Source organism: Cricetulus griseus, chromosome 7, assembly GCF_003668045.3.
Source record: "Cricetulus griseus strain 17A/GY chromosome 7, alternate assembly CriGri-PICRH-1.0, whole genome shotgun sequence".
Taxonomy (NCBI): Eukaryota; Metazoa; Chordata; class Mammalia; order Rodentia; family Cricetidae; genus Cricetulus; species Cricetulus griseus.
This window is the reverse complement of record NC_048600.1, coordinates 133,534,677-133,550,077: the sequence shown is the minus strand read 5'-3', so window position 1 is coordinate 133,550,077 and position 15,401 is coordinate 133,534,677. Positions and strand designations below refer to the sequence as shown.

Below are 15,401 nucleotides of genomic sequence, written 5' to 3'. Positions count from 1 at the left end.
GTCATAACCTGTCCCCAGGCTTCTTAGCACTCTAGTTGCTCCTGATGCTGTGAAGCCAAGTGCTGACCACCTGGGACTGTTCACCCTTAGCCCTTCCTGTACATGCCCACTGGGTGTCACTGCCCAGGAGGCTGTGGGGTCAGCAGGTGGCAAACAATGGGAAGAATAGGACTGTGAACCAGGGAGGGATGAGGTAGTAAAGAACCAGTGTGGTAAGCGTCATCCCTGTCTCCTCCTGACCCACTTCAGATCCAGTCAAGCACTTTCAGCAGAGAGCCAGGCCTGATACCCTTGTGGGAGTCGTGGTCGCTGTCATCTTGATCTTGGGACTCACAGGAATCGGCGCCCTAATCTGCCACAGGCACCACCGTTCTTTGAAGTCCCAGTGGATTCATGCCGTGGTACCTGACTTGAGGCACAGGTGGGGTCTTCCTGAGATTCTTGCTCCATACCTCCTTGGGGTGTGCCCTGAGTTTTGCCACAACGGGGGCTCAGGGGGACTATGGAGGCCACACAGGACCAAGACAGCAGGCCCCACTGCAAAAATGCTTTAAGTCTTCCATAGCTAAGAATATAGGCCCTGAATTGGGTCTGCGAGGATCACCTGTCCTCAAGGCTTTATTCTGACACTTGGACACCTTGGAGAGCAGCATGGAGTCTATAGTCTTCAGGATTCTCTCGGGACTCTTGGGAACTTGTGTTTAGGAGGGAGCCTGTGGTTTCTGATCAGGGTGTTTCAGACCTATGATGCCCCGGAAATAAGCCCACCATGGGCTTAGACCCAGGTTCCACTGGGATAAAGAGTGTAAGACTGAGGTGGGTGTTCTCAGCATAGCTGGCTGGCCATTCATGTATGCAGTATATAAGATGATGGGTGGTCTGTGCCTATCTGAACACAGGTCTGAGTGCAGGCATTCACCCTCCCCCCTCTCCTTTCATCTCTCCCTGTCTAATTAAGGAGGCTCTAAGTCTGTGGGCCAGTGGAAGCTGGAGTAGCTGCCTGGAGAGCTGATAACAGAGAAAGGCCACCAGCATGGGCTTGTCATGTTCTTAGCCCTTGGCGGCCACTATGACCGTCTGGAAACCCAACACCATGGAGCCATTATCCCATGTTTGGCAGAGTAGAAGACTGTTCATGTTTGATGGGCACAGAAGACTTTTCCCCAGGGGTGATGTAACCCTTGGTTCTATGCAGAGGAGGGGACAGTGACTCACTGAAGAAGGACATTGGACTCTGGAAAACAGTTTGGGCATAGTCACATCAACAGGAGGACAGCCTCCAGACTATGGTCTTCAGTCATCTGATCTGCCCCTCAACTCTTACCAAAATTGGGGAATTTCCCATCTGCACAGTCCTTGCCCTCAGCATCTCCACCCTCTGCCTCCTTCAGTGGCCTGGGCTCCTTTGCTTCTGCTGAGCCCCTGAGGTCAGCATCTCTCTGCTACCCACAGATCTCCAGAGCAAGCCTAGGACTGCACCAAGATCTTCATCAAGTAGAACTTGGGCACACATCTGCTTTCTTTTGGGGGGGGGATCGAGGCAGGGTTTCTCTGTGGCTTTGGAGGTTGTCCTGGAACTCACTCTTGTAGACCAGGCTGGTCTCGATCTCACAGACATTCGCCTGCCTCGGCCTCCCAAGTGCTGGGATTAAAGGTGTGTGCCACCAAGGCCCGGCCCTACACACTTGCTTTCTGACAATAGTAACAAGTTTGAGAAACCCAGATGTCAAGTTCCAGGGGCCAAATAGGAAGATAAGAAGTGTGAGATGAACCATTGCCCCACTCCTGCACTGGAAAGCCGAGTGCCCTCAGGACAGGGGTCTATGGAAGGCGTAGGTGCTTGCTGACAGGCAGTGCTCTCCTGGGGAAGACAGTCAGCCCTGGGACTCCCGTGGGCCTCTCTTCAGCAGACCCCCAGCCCCAACTCTCTGATTCGTATCCATAACCGACTGTTCTTTTCTGACCTTTTGTCTTGGTTACAATGCTGTTTTTCCTTACATATAGATTAAAAAAGGAGTTTTTCATAGAAATTCCATACTTTATTATTATTATTAATTATTTTATTACCATTGTTGTTGTGTGAGTGTGGGTATGGACATGCCGGGATGCATATATAGAGGGCAGAGGATAACTTTTGGGAGTCAGCTCTTGTCTTTACCATGTTTTGAGGCTGATCTCTCTTGATTCTGCTGCTGTGCTGTATATTCCAGCCTCGACAGCCCGTGAGCAAACACACAATTCTCCAGTCTCTACTTCCTACCTCTTCCTAAGAGACTGGGATTACAGAGACATGCCTCCACATCTGGTTTTTACATAGGTTTTAGGGATCGACCTCAGGTCATCAGGCAAATGCTCTTACTTTCTGAGCCATTTCATCGACCACTAAGTAGGCCACACTCTAGAAAATCCTCCTGGATGCTAATCTTTAAATAAATAAATAATTCAACGAAGAGATCATCAGGTCGGCAGGGAAATACAACCGTTAGTCAAAAACATGAAAATCTACAGGAAACCTCACACGCCGGTGCCTGAAGGAAACCGGAGGCCAGGAATGCTCTTGGTGCCTGTGGCCTCCAGAGCCAGCCCGCCCCACAGTGTCTCTGAGGCTGCAGCCTGTGCCCAGACGCCGAAGGACCTGTGCTTCTCAGAGAAAAGTGAGGTGACCCATAGCACTTCAATGCGGTCTTGGTTTGGAGCCACGTGTTAGTTACTTTTCTTGTTGTTGGAACAAAATTCCTGATACAAGCAGCTTAGGGAAGGAAGACTGATTTTGGTTAAGTTTGAGCATATAGTCTATTGTAGTGGGGAGGAAGACATGTGGCAGACATGTGAATGACGCAGCTGGAAGCACTGTGTTCACAGACAGGAAGCAGAAAACCGAACACTGGTGCTCAGCCTGCTGTCTCTTTTCTGTGCAACATCAACGCCAACCCCAGCCCACGGGATGGTGCTGCCCACATCCTCCTCCGTTAAACTTTTCTGGAAACAGTCAAACACATCTGGAGAGGTGTGATTCCACAGTGATTCTAAATGCATTCACGTTGACAGAGAAGAGTCAGGATCACAGGTCTTGTCCATCGGCTCCCCGGCCCCTCTTACACTGGGCAAGCTTACAGCTCAGGCCCTGAGTGTCTTAGCCTCTGAAGCACGTCATGCTTTTCCTATACAGCAAACTGTGCTGATGCAGGAAGTTCCATCAAAAGTTCTGAACCTCTGCTGAGAAGGGGAAACTTCAAAGTCCATGAGGTCCCTGCAGCTGCAGGAAGCCTAGAAGAAAACTGAGTCGGGGCTTCAATTGGGCTCCCTTCTCTGTGGCTTCTATCTTTTCAGATTTTATCTTCTGGGGATTGCGTGAGTGCCACTCAAAAAGTGCTCCCCTGCCCTGGTTTTCTCAGTCATCAAAGCCAAAGAGAAAAGTCCTTTGGGGCATAGAATTCTTATAGGGACCTTCAAAGGCCACCCGGCCAGATGCTGCCTGCAAACAGATTTGTCCTCACAAAGTGGGAAGCCAGTCCCAAGAAACTCATCTGCACGTACACTGTACTGCTGTCCATGTCATAGGACCTCAAACTCACCACCAGCACAGGGAGTAACTCTGTCACGCAGGCAGGAGTGTGCTCTGGGACGTGCGTTCCTGTATGATGTGAACATGCATTGTCTCTGCAGGCGCCATGAGATCACCCTGCACAGTGACACACACCGACGCTGTCATTAGCGTGAAAGCTTACAGGAGACTCCTGGGAAGTCTTCCTTGTCCTGCTGTCCTGGGAGATCACGGCCATCAGGGTCTTTGACCTTGGGTCTGGACATAAGCCTGTCACTCTCTTCCTAGGAGAAAGGCCACTCTTATGGTGTCTCCTGGCTACCTATTGGTCCCAACGAACTGCTTCTGCTGTGCTCCTGCAGCAGTCACAGCCTGGGGTCTCTTCTTCAGGGCCAGGGCCAGGTCTTCCTTCAGTCAGACCAGTCTTTTAATTCAGTTGATGGTGCAGATGTAGGCACATAAGTCAGACCCCAGAGGCAAATGTCCCTGAAGACCAAGCTCCTGACAGCAGGGACCTCAGCTGCAATCCGAGCCTTCCCTCCACCCTGGGTCCTCATCTTTCCTCCTGCTCCATTCCCAAGGCTTCGCCACACCCTTTACCCCATCGATCATGGCTCAAGTCAGTCCAAATAGCATAGTGAGTAACCCATGCCATCGGCCACCCGGATACGGAGACACCTATAGAACTCGATGTCCCAAGAAGAGAACACACAAAGATATGAGCCCTATCTACAGATGACCCTGTATGAGACCATGGAACCATGCATGCAGCCCCAATAAACATGAAAGACAAAGGGACAGATTGGAGAGATGTCTCAGTTGGTAAAGTGATTGCTTTACAAACATAAGGACCCAAGTTTGATCCCCAGAACCCATTTAAAAAATAAAATAAAAAGCTGAGTGTGGGGCTGGAGAGATGGCTCAGAGGTTAGGAGCACTGACTGCTCTTCCAGAGGTCCTGAGTTCAATTCCCAGCAACCACATGGTGGCTCACAACCATCTGTTATGAGACCTGATGCCCTCTTCTGGTGTGCAGATATACATGGAAGCAGAATGTTGTATACATAATAAATAAATAAATTCTTAAAAAAAAAAAAAAGCTGAGTTCTTAAAAAAAAAAAGAGAGAGAGAGAGAGAGAGAGAGAGCCGGGTGGTGGTAGCACACACCTTTAATCCCAGCACTCGGGAGGCAGAGACAGGTGGCTCTCTGTGAGTTCAAGACCAACCTGGTCTACAAGAGCTAGTTCCAGGACAGCCTCCAAAGCCACAGAGAAACCCTGTTTCAAAAAATAAATAAATAAATAAATAAATAAATATGCTAGCTGAGTATAGTGTGCACAGTTGTAATCCCAGCACTGAGAAGGTAGAGACAGGAGGATCCCTGGGGCTTACTGGCCAGCCAATCTAACATACTTGGTGAAATCCAGGCCAATGAGAGACCCTGTTTCAGAAATGTGGACAGTGCCTAAGATAGGACACTTGAAGTTGTCCTCTCTCTCTCTCTCTCTCTCTCTCTCTCTCTCTCTCTCTCTCTCACACACACACACACACACACACACACACACTTAATTAAAAATAGGATTAAGGCTCAGGGGACAACAGGAGATAAACACCTAGCATTCCTGAACTCTTTGCAAATCCTACTGAAGAAACCGAGAATGACCTTGGAACATGAGCCTCTGAAAACCCCATGGATAAGAGACGGGAACAGGCAGAGGGTTACTCCTAGTGGAGCCAGGTGGGACACAGCAGCTGTGTCATCTGTGAGACACAGGAGAACTTCATACACACTGGAGGAGACATGCCTGATCAAAGTGTATTTGTGCACACAGAAACTCCAGAAGGCTGAGCACACATCACCTGTGGACATTGACACTGAGTTCTGACTGTTACTGGACATGGTGACTTGGAATGTTCTTACCCTGGTCTTGCAGTTTCAAAACAAACAAACTAGTTTCACTTTTGCATGAAAGGTGTTAATGAGACACAGGAAATCTTCATCTGCCCTCCAAGACTTCTTGCCCCACCATACCAAGGACCCCTACCTCTGCTCTGTCAGCCAAGGCCCTGCCAGGAGGGATCAAGAGATCATGGTTATTTGACCCTCTCTGCAACATGGGTAGGCACTAGAGGTATCTGGATACCCCGTGAGTATGGAATCCACGGACTGTGTCCAGTGTGGATCACTAGGCTCCTGCCTTCCTTACCTCAATCCTAAAGTTCCTGCCTTTCCCTATGTGCTTGCCCAGAGTGGTCACGCCTGTGCTGTCCCATGCAGGGAAACAAATGCACCCAGTTTTCCTAAAGGAGCAGCCCCTGAGCCCTGAATCAAATATTGGCCCCAGCCAGGACTCTTCTAGAAAAAGCCTGGACCCTCCTCCTCCTGTGATGCTAAGATGAGTAGCTAATGCAGGACTTCTGATTAAAATGTATTAATGAGGGAGTCGTTAAGAAACTTCTGGCACTGTTATGTGTACTCAGGGTACTTCCTGAAAGTCACATGCTTTCCAGAGTTTTTTTTCTTCTCAGGTGAGGCCAGACCAAGTATACAAGTGGGCGGTACTTGGAACGCCTTCTCTCAGACTTCTGGGCTGGATGAAATCAAGAGTCCAACCAGAGAAGCAGGCTGAGCATGTACACAGGTGAGGACTGGAGGGAACGGTGGTGCCCAGAGGGTTTGGGGCTCTAAGGAGTATATGAGGATGAAACCCACAGACAGGGTGTCCCTGGCCGCAGCCTCCCTGGGACCCTCACTTCACTGGCTGCCTCTTGCTTCAAGGATTTGCCAGAGTAAAGGTGAGACTGAGGTACTTGCTCAGGTGCCTTGGACCCCGGGAACAGAGGAGATCCGTCTCTCCAGGTGCCTCACACTGAGCTCCAGGAGGGGCAGAGGCAGCAGCTGGATTCTTCGGTGTGTACTGAATGGGAAGAGGAGAATGGCGCCCTGACTGTGAAATCAGGAAGCCGGGGCAGGCAAATGCCCAGGTCTACAGAAGAGGGACCTGGTGCATATGGGGCAGGGTGGCTGTATAGTGAACTTCTGCCGCTGGCCACTCAGAATCGGGATCTCTGTCATGTTTGTCAGGGACACTGCGTATGCTGTTGTTTTGTTCTTATCTTAATCTAAGTAGAAGCCAACTTCTGGTTGTGGGGCTGGAGGCTCCTCTTGTGACTTTCTTGCTACTCCAAAATTCTTGAGGCTCCATGCATATAACTTCCAGCCCAACCCTGAGCTGAAGGCCACGCTACAAAGGGGGTCGAATCTGCTCCTGACCCCTTTCTGGCTCAGTGCTCACATCCGCTAGAAACGGGTCAGGACGACAGACCCGTCAGGGGATTCAGTGAGGTATTAATTGCAAAGGCATTGGGAAGAGGGTGTCAGAAAGGTGACACTCCATGCCGCCTGTGTAACCTGAGTCCTGAAACAGATTCCAGCTAGGGATTCCAACATGTGGGTTCTGCTGCTCACCCCCTAAGAAAACAAACAAAAGTACAGGAAGGGAACTTAACCAACACGGTCCTTAGGCAAGGATAGCACCGAAGTCTGTCAACCCATCTTTCAGGTGGTAACTGAGCTTTGGGCTTAAATAGAGGAAGAGGAAGGGTCTACATAAGTAAGAAGTCCTGGTCACGGTGTGGTCTGGTTGGTCGCTGTCTCAGTTCTGATTGAGTACTGTGTTGCCAAGAAGTCCTTGTTGCTTGAGGGATAATGAGGCTCCCAAGAAGTGAATGCTGTCCTGGAACCCTGGGCCACTGCACTTTGAGAACAATGGCTGGAGACTTTTCGTGCACCTTGGTGGGCAGGAGCAGGCAGATGCCTCAGTGACTCTATCTTTGTTTCCCCAGCTGCAATGGGTTTAGAGTTAGGGATGCTCCGAGAGTAACTGCCATGCCTACGTGCAAAGTTGAATAGGAAACTGGAGAGTAAAGGAGACGGCTGCCGGGCTCACCCTGCTTCTGCTTATTTTGTTGTCCTAGGTAAAGAGGTCCTGTTATAGTTGGAAGAACTCTAGAGGTTCCCAGGGTCTAAGGTGGCTGGAATCTGAGACTACAGACAAAGCAGAGGCCAGAGAGGGGGACAGTGCCAGCTTCTCCCTCACTGGCCTCACCCTCTCTAAGGTAGCCCACCACCTGCCCCACTCCACTGCAAGGAGGCTAATGCCTGTGCTGGCTGAGCAGATGGCCCTTTCTTTTTTTTCCCATTTTTCTGGCTCCTCTCCTTCCAGAGATCTGAGATTAAAGGCAGATACAACCACACCCGGAAAAGACACTAAAAATTGGTGTGTGGGCGTGTGGGTGTGTGTATGGGTGCGGGTATGTTTGTGTGCACAGATGCAGGGGTCAGAGGGCAACTTTGTTGAGTCTGGTTTTTCCTTATGTCTTTACAAGGTTTCTGGGGATAGATCCCCAGTGGTCACAGTTTTGGGGCAACTGTCTTTACCTGCTGAACCACTTCACCAGCCCTAAAAGCACATTATTAGCATAGATTGATTTGGGGTTAACAGGGAGAAAGGAACTCAGGGAGAGTGAGACACACCCAGGAGTGTGGGTGTGAGTCTCTCAAAGGAGAAGCACACTTCTTTGTGTTTAAAATAGTCAAGTGTAGGATTTTGATGTGTTATTGCCTTCAAAGGGTTACTAAGACATTTAAATGATGAGGCTGGAGCAAGAGCTCAGAGGTTAAGAGAATTTACTGCTTTTGCAGAGGATCCAGCTTCAATTCCTGGTACCCATATGGCTGCTCACCACTGTCCATAACTCCAGTTCCAAGGGACAGATGCCCTTCTCTGACCTCTGAGGGCACCAGGCATGCGTGTGGTTCACATACATGTAGGCAAAAATACTTACATACCAAATAAATAAATAAATAAACACATCTTGTTTTTTTAAAAGATTTTATTATTTATTATGTATATAGTCTTCTGACTGCTGCAGATCTCATTTAAGGCAGTTGTGAGCTACCATGTGGTTGCTGGGAATTGAACTCAGGTCCTCTGGAAGAACAGTCAGTGCTCTTAACCTCTGAGCCATCTCTCCAGCCCAACACATCTTGTTTTTAAAAAATTAAATGACAACGCAAGGATACTTCTGAGGACACTAGACAGGATTGTAATTGATAAAGTAAATTCTGGACCACACATTCAAGAAGGTAGAGTACCGTTATTGTAAATGGAAGGTGATAGTCTTGTTTGTTTGGGTTCCAGAAAATGTCAGGGAGATGAGTAAGGGCATACTTTAGTTCATATATGCTCAGGCCTTAGGCATGGTCATTGCTATTTCAACCTTTTTTTTTTTTTTTTTTTTTTTTTTTTTTGAGGCAGAGTCTCCCTGTGTAGCCCTAGCTGGCCTAGACCTTGTTTTGGAATCCAAACTGGCTCTGAACTCACAGAATTTGCCTGCTTTTGCCTGCCTCCGTGTCACAGTTATTGGAATTAAAAGTGTGTATCATCACAGCCAATTAATTTATTTTATTTGAAAGTATCTTATATAAAGGAATGTTGTCTCTATATAAGTAATCTCTCAAGAAAGAAATACTAACCATGCTGGAATTCTTGATTCTCATCTAACAAGCGGCTTCATTCGGGCTCCTTTTCTTTCCCATGTCTCCCTTATTTCCCCATCTTTCTACTCTTTCTCAGAAAAAGAGATGCAGGGTGCCGAGGTGGCATAGTCCCAGGCCAGACAGGAGGCACGCGGCCCAGTCTGCTGTGTGTGCTGCCTCTCAGAACCCAAAAGGGCCTGATCACTGACATCTGGATTCCACTCTCTGTGCTGAGCTGAGGCTAGGATCTCAGGCAGCCAGGGCTGGTCCTGTCACTGACAAGGAACAAAGGACAGAATATGCACAATTAGAAGGTGAAAGGGCACCTAGGACTCTTAGAGCACCAAGGATTCACCTGACTTAGTGCAAAGAGAACATCCACCTGTGATTCTCAGCCTGAAGGTCCAAAGTCCACAAGAAACAAAGGCATAGAGCTTAATGTTGCTCAGTGTCCTGGGGAGGACAGAATTCCCCTGCCTCAAGGGGCCCAGGGCTCAGAGAGGGCAAGACTATTAGATTGACATGTCTCTCCTACCCCCTTTGACTTGTTCCTGAATCCATTTCTAGCTGGGTCCCTAGGAGAGGCAACGTTAGGCTCCCGAAAAGAGGGGGTGGGCTTCCAGTTCCAGGAACAATAGGACAATTCTCCTTTGGGAGCTGAGAGGTGTCCTGAGGGTTAGGGTTAGGATCTATAGTTGCCTGTTCTCTGATGGCCAACCTCAGACCACATGGCATAGTGCAAGCCAAAAACCACCTCAAGGCCAGGGTAACCTGCCCAGCTTCAGCTAGGCCAGAACAAGAAGCTGGCCCTAGGGCCTCAGTCCTTCTGGAGAGGGGTCTTGGTCTGCTGTCACTACACTGTGGTTTTCACTTAGACACCCAACTGTCTCTGGTGCCTGGCCAGCACCACAGGGACGTGACAAAAGCCACCACAGCACCACCCCAAACAAAGGTACCTCAGAGTAAAAGACAGGTGTGACCATGGACTCCCCTAGCTGGATTTCAGAACCATCTGGGGCTCCCACTGTGATGACCTCATGGTGAGCATGAAACATTACTGGATGACCAGGGTCTGAGGCTGGAGAATGGCCTTGGCTTTGAGCCATGGGAGAGAGAAGCCTGGAACCCGAGCAACACTCTTGACAAGCAAAGAGTTCCCTGTGGAGGCCATCATGAGGGTGTCAGTTCCAGCTTTTCAAGGGATTGGGGTACCCTCAGGGCCAACATGCCTTCCAATACGAATGTTTTGTGGTGTTTCATACACAGTGACATTCTGAAGGGGACTTCACAGATGTCTGATTCCTGAAGTGAGGGGGTAACAGGAAGGGAGTTTCAAACAGTGATTCAGGTGAAACACTGTGTGGAAATCAGGACTTGGGGGTGTGAGGTATGGCAGAATATCTCAGAGGCTTCCCGAGAGCAAAAGGGAGACTCTTGTAGAAAATGAAAGTCCTCAACACACGTGTGCCAGCTGAGAGCTTCCTGCCTCCCCCAGAGAGCTGAGTCTCCAGGGTTGACGGGCACAGACTCCCAGGACTGCTGGACCTAACTCCCACAGCCCAGCTTCTGTCTTTCACTTTCCATGGGTGTCCCTATCTTAAGTTCAGCTGTGAATCAGTAGACATCACGTAAACACTCTTTTGGCTGAGGCTGCTAACTTCCCATGTCACTGGGTCCAGATGAGGACTAAGATTGACCTTTGACCAGCCTAGCTCCAGCCCAGGAATAAGGACCAGGCCTCCCATGGAGCACTGATCAAATCTTCCCTAAGGGCTACTGGCTGATGTCCCAAAGAACAAATCTGTGAGCCATGTCCATGTCAAGTAAGGCTTCAGAAGAGGCTGGGTGGGGACACTTACCCTTCTTACATCTGAGTGGGTCTAGATGCACTTGTTGGAGTACCTACTGTGTGCATAGCACATACCAGGCCTGCGGGAAACACAGAGTTAGTGACATCGTCGGGGTTGTTAGAGGTTCGCCTCTGCTGTCTCATTCTCCCACAGCATAGTATTTGTGTGTATGTACATGCACGCATGTATGTGTACATATATGTGTATGCATGTGCACATGTTTATGATGCCAGGAGGAGTCAGGAGACAGTTTATAATATTCTGCAAAGGAGGCAGTAAACTATAAGTAGGAGTCAGGTCATGTTGTGTTTGGAGCTCTCTGGAAGACAAGTTCCCTAACAGGAAGTATCAATATTTTGCCAACCCTTCTCCTTTCCTTTATTGCCAGTCAACCTCCCAGGGGCCCTTTGACCCGGACCCACACATACCCCTGAGGCTGCACTGGTGGGGAGTATGTGCAGAGGGGCCTCAGTCTTGTGCTGGGACTACACGCTGAGGCTGTGAAGGATAGTGTGTGCTGCAGCCTGTGTGTCCAGGGATCAGAAGTTGCCTCCACCATAAGACAGTCAGTTAGTTGACTCTGGGGTGCGGCCTGTCATATGTTAAACAGAAGAAATGAAAAGCTTGCCTGTGCTTTAGAAGTATATAGTACAGCCAGGTGGTGTTGGTAGCAGCACACGCCTTTAATCCCAGCATGCGGGAGACAGAGGCAGGCGGATCTCTGTGAGTTTGAGAACAGCCTGGTTTACAAGAGCTAGTTCCAGGACAGCCTCCAAAGCCACAGAGAAACCCTGTCTCTAAAAAAGCGAAGAAGAAGAAGAAGAAGAAGAAGAAGAAGAAGAAGAAGAAGAAGAAGAAGAGGAAGAAGAAGAGGAAGAAGAAGAGGAAGAAGAAGAATAGTACAAAAGTAATATGTGATGGGGCAAGTAGGCAGAACTCAGGGTTTAAGCAGGAAGGCACTGGGAAGGCTGGTTGGCAGATGGGTGCAGATCTGAACAACGTCTCACCTTTTCTGGCATGAGTTATTGTGGTGGCTAATCCTGGTTGTCAACTTGACCACATCACTGACCAACTAAAACACAAGCTTCTGGGAACATCTGTGTGGAATTCCCTTGATCGGATTATTTGAAGCAAGAAGAACCACCCCAAACACGGGTAGCACCTTCTGGTGGCCGTGCAGACAAGAGGAATGGAAGAAGGAAGCTTGGATTTTTGCCTGCTTGCCCTCACCCTCACTGGAAGTTTCGTCTGTCTGGTTGCTTCTGTGTTCACTCCTTCACCAGTGTTAGGACCTAACCTCTACAGGAGTTCAACATAGACTAAAGACCAGCAGCAATCCTGCAGGCCTTCAGCACCAGACCATGAGAGCTGAGATGTCCAGCCTAGTGGACTGAATAATTGTCAGATTCTTGGCCTCTCTGGCACGAGACAGCCATTGTTGGACTCACAGACCACATCCTATAAGCCATGGTGCTCAGTGCAAGGATGATGACTGAGCAAGTGAAGGACGGGCATGATGTGGGGAGAGCAGGCACTGGTGACAAGACAGCTCTGAGACCTCAGGCACTATGCACCAAACAGAGGCCACTTAGTGCATAGGGCAAGCCAATGGGACAAAACCGTAAACATGACCCTGTTACTGTACAAAGTACAACCCAAGCAGTTTGCCTGGCTAACTATACAGCTCTAAGAAGGAAGTGTGCAGAACAGCCAGCAAATGCTCCTCACTCCTGGCTTCATCTATCTGCCCATTGCTTTCCCTCAGCCAGCCCCACACTCCTTAGCAAATGTAAGGACGGCAGGAAAGTGGTGCATTGGTGCCTGGGGCCCCTCACAGGCTCAGGAATCTGTGGAGGAGTACCCAGGAGGAGCTCAAGGACCCTAGGATGCACAGCCCTTCTCAGACTGGTGCTGTCTTTATGGGCCTCTGAGGCAGCTTTGGGGACTTCTGACCTCTTCTTTTTCCTTCCTCTAGGTAGTGTACAAAAAACTGCTGACCAGAACAATTGTTTCCTGTGGCCCATTCAATGAATGAGCCATGGTGGCCTACTCTGTAACATCCACTGGCCCATGTCCCAGAATTCTCTGGACCCTCCTTCTCCTGGCTGCCTCCCTGAATGCCCATACACAAAGTAAGTCTGGGTTTTACATCTCTCAAGTGGATGGCCTCAAGGCTAGATATGGTGTATAACAATAACTCTTTGTGCCAGCCACCTAAGTTCTGCCGCCACGGTAAGGCCCCCAAATAACACACTGAGATTAATATTAGTTACAGTGCTGCTGGCCAGTGACTAGGATTTCTTATTTGCTAGCTCTGTCTTAAGTATCAACCATAACCATTAATCTGTATATTTTATAAAGACTTATCGAGGGTGCCAGTGGCACGTGTCCTCTTCACAGGATCACATGGAGACTCTCCTCTTTACTACATTTCCCAGAATCCTCCTCGACTCCTAGCCCCACCTATCTTGCTTCCCTGTTGGCCCACAGTGCTTTATTTATCAACCAATAAGATGAACATAAACGGGCTGGAGAGATGGCTCAGAGGTTAAGAGCACCGACTGCTCTTCCAGAGGTCCTGAGTTCAATTCCCAGCAACTACATGGTGGTTCACAACCATCCATTATGAGATCTGGTGCCCTCTTCTGGTGTACAGATATACATGGAAGCAGAATGTTGTATACATAATAAAAATAAAATCTTTAAAAAAAAAAAAAAAAAGATGAACATATACACAAAAGGACTTCCCCCATCAATGGCGGCATGGTCAGTCTAAGGTCAGGCCCAGGTAGTGACCTTGGCTTTATAGACCCAGTATGGTTGAAGTATGGGCTACAGAAGGTTGAGCCATGTACCCCTGATGATTGCTGACAGTGGAGCACTAATAGTTCTGGGATCACTACCGGGGCATTGGTAGGGAATTAAAGACCATGCCTCAGCTGCAAAGTAAAGACTGGGTTCTCTACACAGCCTGGGACAACCCCACATGCACTGAATCAGAAGTGTCTGCACCCAGAGGCAACCGCGTGGTGATGGCCTGTAACATCTCCAACACCTTCAGAGATGTCACCATTGGGCTGACTGCCAATGGAAAGACCAGTACCATCTTTAACACAAAGCCTCCAGGAAACTACTTTAATGATTCCTGGCAGCTTCAGATTCAAGGAGGCCAGGCCTACCTGGTGATCACAGACGTGCAGGACATTCACGCAGGGCAGTACGTGTGGAGGCTGAATGGAAACCAGAGACCACCAGACCAGTTCATCGTCCTGAATGTTACTGGTGAGCTTCAGGCTGGGAAGAGAGTTGGTGAGCAGGGGAGGAAGGAGCAGGGAGGAGCCCCTCACAACTGAGCTCTGGATTCCATCTGCTTCTACACACAAACAAGGACCCTGTGTGTCGAGACCAATGCCCTCCTCACCCCCCCCTTCCTGCCTACTCCCTCCAGGCTCCACTCCCTCTGGTCCTTAAAACCAGTTCAATCTACCATAGTCATCTGAGGCCCTAGGAGATTGGGGGTGACAGCAGAATTCCCTCTACTCTAACCTGGAGGCACACCAGGGCTGCCGTGCCCAAACCTGGTCATTTGTCTCTGGCAGAGCCCCAAGACCAGGAAGGGACTGGAGGCTGGAAACAGTTCATGTACTCTGATTCCAAAAGTACAGGATCTTCACATTTCCCCCACTCTGGCAACATGGTCACTATTCCTGGAGCCCCACCATAGCCCCCTCCTAGCCTCCTCCACAACCCTTTCCTGCCCATATAGGAGTCCACGAAGGGAGTGTTGAGGGGTGGGAGGGGTGCGGGGGTGAAGTGAGCAGCGCTAGAATGAATGAATTATGCAAGCCAATTCTCATTTACTTCCCTGCTCCAGACCCAGACACTGAGGACCAGGAGCCCGAGAGCTTGCAGGTCATTGCTGAGCCCCCACCTGCAGTGCACACAGATGTCACCATTGTCATGATCATCATCATCATCATCATTGTCGTGGTCGTCATCATAGGAATCATTGCATTTGCCTGGTACAAGCACTATGGTTCCCGGAAGCACCACAGATATGAAGTCCCAGGGCCTGGTCTGAGTCCTGGGTCTCCTCATAGTCCCTACCTGGCACTGCCCTAAGATCTCCCAAGGTGTGCCCCAAAAGGTACTCAAGGGGCCTTATTAGTTCCAGACAGCAGAGTACAAAGAACCTCTGCTGGCTATGGTTGACTTGAGACAGGCTCACAAGAATCCTTGGTCCCCAAGCCCTCACTTTGACTCTGAGAGCAGATCTTCAGGGTCCTCCCAGGACTCCAGAGGAAATTTGCATTTCAGCAGAATTGTCATTCTTTTTTTTTATTCAGGATGCCCTCCTGTACAAAAAACATAACTTTGTTGGGATCTGGGGGGGGGCATCAAAGTATTTCAGAGCATCCCAAGTGTGTGTGGTGTACCTGCTTATTTGTGTAAGCTGTCTGTGCTG

At 49.3% G+C, this 15,401-nt stretch overlaps 2 protein-coding genes across 2 annotated transcripts in view; both read left to right on the top strand.

Moving 5' to 3' along the window:
• LOC100751987 (secreted and transmembrane protein 1A-like) overlaps positions 1-3,282 on the top strand; it is a 6,889-nt gene extending 3,607 nt beyond the window's left edge. The window contains exons 4-6 of the mRNA XM_035448182.1: positions 250-421; positions 2,578-2,654; positions 3,170-3,282. Of these exons, the coding sequence (XP_035304073.1) occupies positions 250-421; positions 2,578-2,654; positions 3,170-3,282 (362 nt within the window). The remainder of the gene's footprint in view (positions 1-249; positions 422-2,577; positions 2,655-3,169) is intronic.
• Positions 3,283-12,974: 9,692 nt separating this feature from the next.
• Positions 12,975-15,058, top strand: LOC100751701 (secreted and transmembrane protein 1b-like). Its single transcript, XM_035448181.1, has 3 exons — positions 12,975-13,068; positions 13,907-14,218; positions 14,811-15,058. The coding sequence occupies exons 1-3, from the start codon at positions 12,975-12,977 to the stop codon at positions 15,056-15,058; spliced, it is 654 nt and encodes a 217-aa protein (XP_035304072.1).
• The last annotated feature ends 343 nt before the right edge of the window (positions 15,059-15,401 follow it).